We start from the raw sequence: 9271 nt of genomic DNA on the forward strand, positions 1-9271 counted from the left end.
AACATAAAGCTTGGTGTTGATACCCACAGTATTTGAGCTCCTAATCTGTAGCTACGTTTCCAGGTAAAAGTTACGGGACGGCAGTAGATTGGATGGACTCGATTGCAGATGAAGCAATGCTGTGGGAGCGAATGATGGACTTTCCCAATGAATGGGTGGAAGACGTGTTGCCTCTGAGAATGTTAATGATGGCAAAATAAACAGAAGGACAATTAATGATTGTATTGTTGAACAACGGCACAGGAAGACTTGTATCTGTCATTACACTGAAAATGTTTTTTTTTTTTAAAAAAAGAGAATCTAAATTGTGCTTGGAACAAATTATGTATTGTATGCAATTCAAAATGTCTAAATTTTAAGCTATAAATCTTAGCAGTAAGTGGGTTTTAACAAAAGAGACATTCCTGTAATCGCTATTTGTATGCAATTTTAAATGATGCATCAAGACAGGATATGGTTTTAAAACTGGACACAGGTTTTACAAGTTCATAATGTTTACTTGACTTGTAGATAATGGCTTTTTAATTTTCTTTTTAAAGTAAACGTGTCTGGCAGGTAACTCCTGTGACAGTTCTATGTTTTTTTTTTCCTTATTATTTTTGGGTAGTATACAGTGGATTTATTATCGGGGATTGTCACAAAGACGGCCGGAGTGGGTGGCGTCAGACCAGATGCAGGAAATAAACAGACAGAGAGATGTTGTTTGGTGAGGCTGAGCGAATGCTGTCGCTCAGCATTTAATAAACAGAACAGAAAATAAAGGGTTTTAAACACAAAAACAGGACATGGCACTATACGCCAAAATAAAAAGACAAACAAAACGAACTAAACAGTGCACAGACAGACGAACACGGTGAGTACAAACACTTTATAGATTATTATTTTACTTTACGTTTCTCCTTCTCTCTCTCACCCGTTCTCCACTCTCGAACACCCAAACCCTGAGTGAATGCTACGTGTCTCTATATATACTGTTGTGCTGGGATTCAATTACTAATTAATTATTCACTTGAATCCCAGCACGTGAATTAATTAAAGTGCAATTCCCCGTGCTCACATATTATTACTTTTTACTTGCACGTGATGTGATGTGCCATCCCCGTGCCTAAATACAAATATACAATTTACACACACGTGAAACACAGACCCGCTTATATCCCGTGTACCAATCTATACACCAACATTAACACACGCACGCAACATACAACACATAATAAGCACACAGGGGCGGGGCACATTGCCACAGGGATATAAAACCAATACAGTACAAGGATTATTTTACAGGAATAATATTTTAACTGACAAATATACCTAAAAATAAAGTTTCACAGAACTTTAACTTCTTCAAGTGTACAAAAGGTTATTTTCTCAATATACTTATATACTTATATGTCTCAATATGTATATACAGATCTTTACTGATGGTTACTGGGCTCAGAAAGATGTTTCCTTGAAGGTAACTGGATTTTGCTTTTCACCGAAATTATAATCTATCTGGGAATCTCTTTTTAGTGAAGGTACCAAAACTACACACTTATGCCAGAGGTCAAACTTTTGGGGTTTTCCTCCAGCCAATGAAGAGCATACTTTTACAGCTTTAACCCTCAACACAGTTTGTTCATCCAGTCTTTCTGAAGTGGAATAGTCCAGTTGTCTAAACTCACCTATAAAAAGCACAGCAGCTTCAGCACCATATTTTCACAATAAAACCCACAAGATAAATTGATAGTTTTTAACCTTCTATGAAGCATGCACTTTTATCAAGCAGCTGTATTTTGCCAACCATCACTTGAACTTTAAATGAATTCCAATGGGTTGTGAATGTTATTCTGTAATAAAGCATCCCTGAGCTTGTATGAGTTTGAAAACCTGCTGCCACTGCACCTACTGCTGCTGATAACTAACCATATAAACTGGCAGCTTCATATTTCCAGGCTTGTGGAAACCCTGCAGGCAAAAAATGTAAAAGTTTAACACCACCCTTCACTTCATTTCCCTAAAAAGACACTACTTAATTAGTTATAGTGGAACTGTGTATAATAATATGAACATCTGAAGAAATCTCAGAGCTTTTGCTGCATTTAAATATACTAATAAACTAAAATGAAACAAATCTACTGCCCTGCGTGCATCGTCATGAGTAAGGTTTTTTTTAATTGATTTTCCATTATGCATTATCATTTCCTTTCTTTTGCAAAAAATTGAGACCGAAGTGGAGTGAAATGAGTGAGGCTTGGCATGTTTGCATTGCAAGAGCAAGCCTATTGCACTTTGCACATGCTATGGGAAGCTGCTTGTCATGAATGAACTGTCTCCGGTAGCTCAGTTGAGTAATCACGTGAGTCTACTCGGAAAAGTTAATGCAGCCCAGGCAGCACTTTGGAGTAGCCAGCGTTGGACCAACTTCTTAATGTAATGTACATTTATGCAGATTAAGTTTCCAGATGTTTCTATCAACACATACCCTGTTGGTATTGTTGCCACTTGTTGTAATGGTGAATTTGATATTGATAATTAACAAACAAAAGCACATCACAGCCCCATTCGAATAATTAACATACACAATGTGCATAATTTGCTCTTTTTTTATGCCACTAGTATGGCTTCTTTGCAATGAAATGGTGTACCGGTATGCCCAAGATAAGTTAATTAAGATCTGTTCTTCCCCAAATCAAAACTATTTTAACTCTATAGGGTCCACCCAATGTTAAATATCCCACTGGTGAGCAGTGGAAAGGAATATCCACTAGAAACTTCCCTCAGGGCTTCATATGCTTCTAGGGCATTTGCCAAGCACTCCACCCTTTCACTTCCCAAGCTCGGCATCTCTCCGACATCAACCCACCCTGAACCTAGCCCAACCACAACCCTAACCTTAAGCAACTCCAGTGCTAAAACCTAACCCTAACCCTAACCCTAACCCTTAAGTATCATCTGTTGCCCTGAAGACAGTTTCTAGTGGATATTCCTTTGTGCTGGCTCTTTAACTCTTTTTACTGAGGCACTGTGAGAGACAGCCTTGTGTCATTAGAAAGAGGAGAGTCAATGGGTGTGTTGACGGAGATCATTCTGCGCAGATTCTGTGTAGAATCTGACCAGTTTAGCCAATGATCTTCTAAGAATGGCCTCTGTGAACGCACCCATTGGCTAAATTGGTCAGATTCTGCACAGAATCTGCGCAGAATGATCTCCGTGAACTCACCCTAAGCTTTCAAACGAGGTCATTGTGTATTTCCGGTATATGACCATATTAGGAGATAGGGTTGAACGCGAGTGTTTTGGAGTGTTGCTGTAGACCTACCTCGGTGCAGTTAACAAACATTTTCACACAAAATCTTTACAAAATAAGAGAAATGGCGACATCGAAGGCACAAGGACCTATTTTCCGAGTTGGTGTGTTTGTGGATCAGATGCACGAGACAAGCGCTGTTAGGGGTATGTAGCCCTGGTAGCAATTGCTGGTCATTCAAGCTAAAGTGACCAGCCAGCCCAATCTTGTGCCACATGATCACGGTGCCTGGGACAAATATTTTGAATGTTTTTTTTTTTTTTTGTCCTTTTTGTTTTCTTTTGCGCATTTTCAACGAATCGGTTTTTTTTGCTTGCTTTTGTATATATGGCCATAATTCCCTTATTTATTATCCAGTTTGTTCAATTTTTTCCCCATGTTCGCTAGATGTTGAAGTTTCATTGTACACAGTCAGATTTGAGCATGCTAAAATATTGTTTTACAAACAATAAATAATGTTTTATTTCTAAAAAGCGTCTCTCTTTCTGTGTTTTTCGTTATCTGTATTTAACAGGGCGAGTTTCTGACTATTTCACTTTTTTATTTTATGAAAGCCTCGTGTGTGCACATTCCGGTAACCTTTACAGTTTAAGAGTTATAGGCACACATATAAAAAACAGACGAAAATGGCTCGGACGCTAAGGGTTAATAAACGCTGTTGTAACCTGAGCCCCGTCCCATAACAACCCGCGGTAAACTACACTTCCCATAGTCCTTTTCGGAGGTATCACATACATATATATATATATATATATATATATATATATATATATATATATATATATATATATATATATATATATATATATATATATATAGCTGTTATTGATCTTTTTAAGAAAAGTGGTATTACATTTAAAAAACTTTTTCTCCGAACAAATCATTATCGATCGTGAAACTACGCGGGATTACATAATTTAATCCGGGTCATCGCCGCCATTTCCTTAAATTTCCGTAGTGTTTAAGTAGGGAGAACATCACATCAGCAATCTGGCGTTTGTCTGAAGGGAGATGGTACAAAAGACAGTTTAACACTGCTAGAACCTGCCGAAGAGGTAAAGATTGTAATACATTTGTACTTTTTAACTAAGAGACTCTTAATTGAATGAAACAACGGTGAATTTTTTGATGTAAATCTACACGGACTACATTGTGCTTTGTCATTGCCATCCACATACTTCACCGATTCTGGCCATACAAATAACTCGTACTACTGCTATTTGTGAATTGCATTCTGCATGAGGACTAAGTAGTACACGATGACTTTAGTGAAGGATTTAAGCGAATTTTCATCTTTTAAATAACTGAGCACGTACTAATAGGAAGGCCTGTGATAGGCTTTATGCTTCCGCACCCGCAGGCTATTTTTGAGCTACACAATGCGTCACAGCCAGCGCATAAGAAACTCTAAATTGAACAATACAAATAATAATGTTTTGGATGAAGACATCAAAGTTGGTTTGATTGATGATTTATTTTCCAGCTCTTTCCCCAAAATATGCCCGGAACAAGGAAGGACGGAAACTAAAACGGAAGAACTGCAACAAAAACATTGTGAGATGATAACCAGAAAAAGAAAGCGGACCGAAGAAGCTATACAACTTGAAACCACATCTTCCAAACCTGCTTCTAAAAATACGGTATGTGACGCCTTTGAAGTGTCTGAAAATACCACTCGGGTTAACCAACAACAGCAGTTCTCCCATGTGACGAGTGAGGAGCTGTCGGGACTGGAACTTTCGGATTTGTTCGACATTGAAGATTTTAACTGGGAACTGGATAAAGACCCCAGTTCTCCGCTTTTCGAAGTTGGTCTGGACGGGTTTCCACATCATGCCCCTGATGACACAACAACGCAGCTGGATTCTGACCTGAGCTCGTTTGGGTCGCTGCAAAACCTAATGAACTCGGAAGGTGGCGCAACCGATGCTCAATATCGGTTCCAAAATCAACAGAGAAGTGGGCAAAAAGCTCAGCAATCTACAGCGGATCTACCAGGGAGGAGCAACCGCAACGCTATTGCTGCCAGAGTGAATCGTTTGAAAAAGAAAGAGTACGTAAACGGATTGGAAAATAAAGTCACCAGTTTGGCGACGGAGAATAAGGAGCTTAAAGAAGAGAATAAACAACTAAGCAATAGGTTGGGTGAGCTGGAAGACGAGACGAGGTACCTCAGGGCTGTCCTGGCTAACGAAAGCACGTTAGCCCAGCTTTTAAGCAGACTCGCCGGTGGGAATGGGATGAAGCTGTCTACCTCGCTTTTCAAGGAACCCAAAGAGAACGACCACGATTACGCGCTTCCCGGGAAAAAGGTGAAGTTGGAGGAAAAGGAAACGTCCGGAGGGGTTTGTCTTCACGTCGATAACAATATCGTCTCTGTGGAATTCTGCTCTAAATGTGCAGAAAGCGCAAACTCGTCGCATAAAATGTAGGGTCAAGTACTATTCACTTTTTCTTTCTTTATCCAAACCTGAAAATGAACTTGAAAAAAAAAATAGCAAAAATATGTGAACTATTGGTGGACAGATCACAAAACATTGTAATTTGACTATTTGATCTGGTCTTCCATGTTAAAACATGTAATGAGTATCCCTTCTTGAGCATGCTGTTATAACAATGCTTCATTACACGTTACTGCTAAACCTGTTGACAGTTTTTTTCTAGGTGACTGTCTTGCCATGCTGTGTTGGTGGGGGTTACAGAACAGCCATGCACCTGACTCCATGGTAAGGATCAATTAATGGAAGATAATGCTCATGGAAAACTGCTCCGAGCTAATAAAACTTTCCACCTAGACTATATGTTAGATTTTTTTGTTTTGTTTCAGGACTGATGTGGTCATACACTAAAGTGTGAACAAATAAGTACCTGCTTGTTAAGTACCTCCGGGTCAGAAATTATCAGTTTCCTTCTAGCATCCCGATGGGCTAGTATGTACAGATATATTAGGAGTTTAAAATTAGATATAATGCAACTGCATTTTATTTTGAGAGCTTGCATACATTGAGCTGTGTAATACAGTGTTAGTCTGGGGCTATTGGGCACTGCTAATTTCAGTCCCTGCATACAATTTATGTAAATATTGGAAAGATACCCTAAAGTTATTTTGGTTAATTGTTATTTTTGGAAAACCGTAATTTGTAACCAAGCTATAGGTTAATCATATGTAAATACATGGTGTAAATGTTAAGATATGGTGGGGTTTCACAAAGAGATTCTTTGACTCTAAATTTGGTATTCTGCATTTAATTTGCTTATATATTATTGACACTAGCAAAGTACATTAGGCTGGTAAGATTTTTTAAAAAATACATTTTTGAAGCAGTAAGAGTCTGCAGACATGCTGTTTAAACAGCAGTCTGTTATGGTTTGATAGATGCACTCTTTGTGAAACATCACTATGTTTAAAAAGTACCGTTTCATTTAGCACCCTTGTTTTTCTTTATGCTAAAGTGGATACTGCTGTGGTGGAAGCTGAAGAAACGGGACCTGCTGCTGGCATCTTGTCCTGATTTTTATTAAAAGGTAGTATAAGATGGATTGTAAGTTTTCACAGCTTTTGCTGGCATAACCAGGCTTATAGTTATTGAAGGCAAGGCGGGGCAACATTGGAAAAGTAAGCAGCTTCAGTCACCGTACAGAAGAGTGCTTTAAAGAAAGACACACACCCTGGATTATTTTATTTAAGTGGTATAGGGGCATGCACTTCAGTCACATTCATAAGTTTATTTGTTAGAGATTGGAAATTAATGGAATTAGTTTTATGGTTCCTGAAGCAGGTTATTTAGTAGTTTTACTTAAAACCGGAACCCCTATTGGCCCCAAGTCTAAGAATATGGAGGTGTATCTTAAAGTATTTTTATAGCTCTATTCTAAGCTACGATCTGTGGAAGATAACAAAGGTAAGAGGAGGAGGAATTGTTCAATAAGCACTTAGGCACCGGACTGCAAAGAATGCGTAGAACAGACCTTTACCCATTTCACTGTTTCACAGTTAGACTGGCCAATACCATTCTTTGGATGATGCAGTGAAAACTAGTTGCTCCTAATAATCCCAATTGATAGCTCTAATGTTTAAAACAGTCCACCAGTTAGGCCAGTTATTAAATGTGTTTTTAGAGTCATTCAAATGGTATAGTATGCTTATTTAAATTTCAGATGGAATTTCATGCCAGCAAAAGCTGTATCCTTTTTTTTTTTTTTTTCCCCCCCCAAATTATGCTTGTATCAATCGGTTTTGTATATAAGTTGCATCTGATGTCAGTATTTCTGTTTCAAATTGAATTATTCCGGGAATCAATACAATATGTACGTTTCACAATAAAAGTAATTTTGGTAATGCATTTATTGGTTCTTAAGTTATTTAAACACCAAGTGAATTGAATTCATGTGTAGGAAGGAAATACAAGTGTTACTAATTTATGCATTTTTATCAGTTTCGTAAATCGGGTCTACAGTGTCCCTTTTTTATGCACAACAAATGTTTAAAGGCTTTGAATTAATGCTTATTTCTCTCTCTCTTTTTCAAACAGCAAGCATTCTCTGCAAAAAAAAGCTGTAGTCTATTCCCATCATTATGGATTAAATTGTGGTAAATGTCCATTTTATGTTTTATGCTACATCTACAGTTCTATAATGCATCTGTTTCGTCATACTGTACAGTTGTAGCTGTGAGCCGTCATGGGGGCGGGGAAGCATTGCTTTAGCAGCAGTATTGATTTTGAATTCAGGGACCACGACAGTTGTGTTTTTGTGTGTGTGTTACCAGGTCTATGCATTACATCTGCACTGATTTTCAGTGCACAAAGTGCTTAATATATAAACAACATTTTTTCCACCAAAAATGTAACTGTTAGACCCGGCTAGAGGTCCAATGTGAGTTTTTAGAGGCATGTTGTAAGCACAAGGCAGTAACAGTATCTTACTGAAAAACATACTCTTCCAGTCATCACTGAGTCTACTGAATAAAAATGATTGATTGACCCATCATAATCGTGGTCTGGCACAAGTGTAAAGGCAAATGCCATTCATCTGCAATTAACATCTAAGTTGAGGAAATGTTTTAACTGCTGAAAAAGATGAATGTGTCTACTGATTCACTTGATGTTGAGGGTCCTTCCTTGAACCATTTAATACCTGTCGGTGATGTTGGTATCTAGCAACGCATCTAATGTGCGGAGATATCTGCCAAAGTTGTCCTTCTGCAAAAGAGCAACCACATCTAACCTTTTTTTTTTTTTGTTTTTTTGTTTTTGTTTTTGTTTCCCAATACATATTTGTAAAGTTTCTTCAAACACACACAATTGACCTCATCAGGGGCTCTGCCCACTCTAGTTACTGTTGCTAGGTCTGACAAACTGCAAAATGACTCCAGACAAGGCTTCTGTACTTGACATCCCGTCGACTTTCTCTTATTGTCCGAATGCGAGACAGAAGGCAAGGCAGTATGTGTCATCTAGATACATTAAGTGTAAAGCTCAATACAATTAAAATTGAAGCTGTAGTTTACCGCTCAGTGGAAACATGAGACTCCACACAAAATAGTGTGTAGAGAGTTTGATTAAAAACGCGCAATACAGTTATAAAGCAGGGTAAGAAATCTAACTTTTATAGAGTGATAAGTGAATAACATTTGAATTAATTGCCGTTGTGTTGTAATAACTTTAATGTTAGCTAAGGCATTGCTTTATTTGCTGCAAACGACAATGCTAAAAACAAAATATGTCCCCGATTCCAGGTTTAATCATTTCGTACTTCAAAAGCTTGCAACACATGTTAATGAATAAATACCAAAACAGATGTTACGTTATCTCGCCTAGCATACTGTGGTCAAAGTTAAATGTATGCATGTTCTATTGCGGATTCCAGTCGGTGTTGAAAATCAGCAAGTATAATAAAATACATATTTTACTAGATTTGAGAAGTGTAATTTAAACCATTATTGCCATAATAATAAAACAATCATTGTCGAGCAGAACTATG

At 37.8% G+C, this 9271-nt stretch overlaps 2 protein-coding genes across 12 annotated transcripts in view; both read left to right on the plus strand.

Annotated features, from left to right (window-relative positions):
• The window catches only part of LOC117406892 (synaptotagmin-like protein 2), a 43383-nt gene extending 39621 nt beyond the window's left edge, over positions 1-3762 (plus strand). For all 9 annotated transcript variants that reach the window (XM_059030915.1, XM_059030919.1, XM_059030920.1 and 6 more), the window contains one exon: positions 64-3762. In XM_059030915.1, coding sequence (XP_058886898.1) covers positions 64-200 — 137 coding nt within the window. In that variant the 3' untranslated portion in view covers positions 201-3762. The remainder of the gene's footprint in view (positions 1-63) is intronic.
• A 439-nt stretch (positions 3763-4201) lies between these two features.
• LOC117973048 (CREB/ATF bZIP transcription factor-like) lies at positions 4202-8281 on the plus strand. Of its 3 annotated transcripts, none has more exons than XM_034924002.2 (4): positions 4202-4344; positions 4773-5717; positions 5943-6015; positions 6743-7632. In XM_034924002.2, the coding sequence occupies exons 2-4, from the start codon at positions 4849-4851 to the stop codon at positions 6809-6811; spliced, it is 1011 nt and encodes a 336-aa protein (XP_034779893.2). In that variant the 5' UTR covers positions 4202-4344; positions 4773-4848; the 3' UTR covers positions 6812-7632. The 3 variants fall into 3 exon arrangements, with proteins under 3 accessions (XP_034779893.2, XP_034779892.2, XP_034779891.2); XM_034924001.2 differs by lacking the exon at positions 4202-4344 and adding an exon at positions 7822-8281 and having other exon boundaries at positions 4351-5717; positions 6743-6814; XM_034924000.2 differs by lacking the exon at positions 4202-4344 and having other exon boundaries at positions 4351-5717.
• The last annotated feature ends 990 nt before the right edge of the window (positions 8282-9271 follow it).

This window comes from Acipenser ruthenus, chromosome 9 (genome assembly GCF_902713425.1).
Source record: "Acipenser ruthenus chromosome 9, fAciRut3.2 maternal haplotype, whole genome shotgun sequence".
In the NCBI taxonomy this organism is placed as follows: domain Eukaryota; kingdom Metazoa; phylum Chordata; class Actinopteri; order Acipenseriformes; family Acipenseridae; genus Acipenser; species Acipenser ruthenus.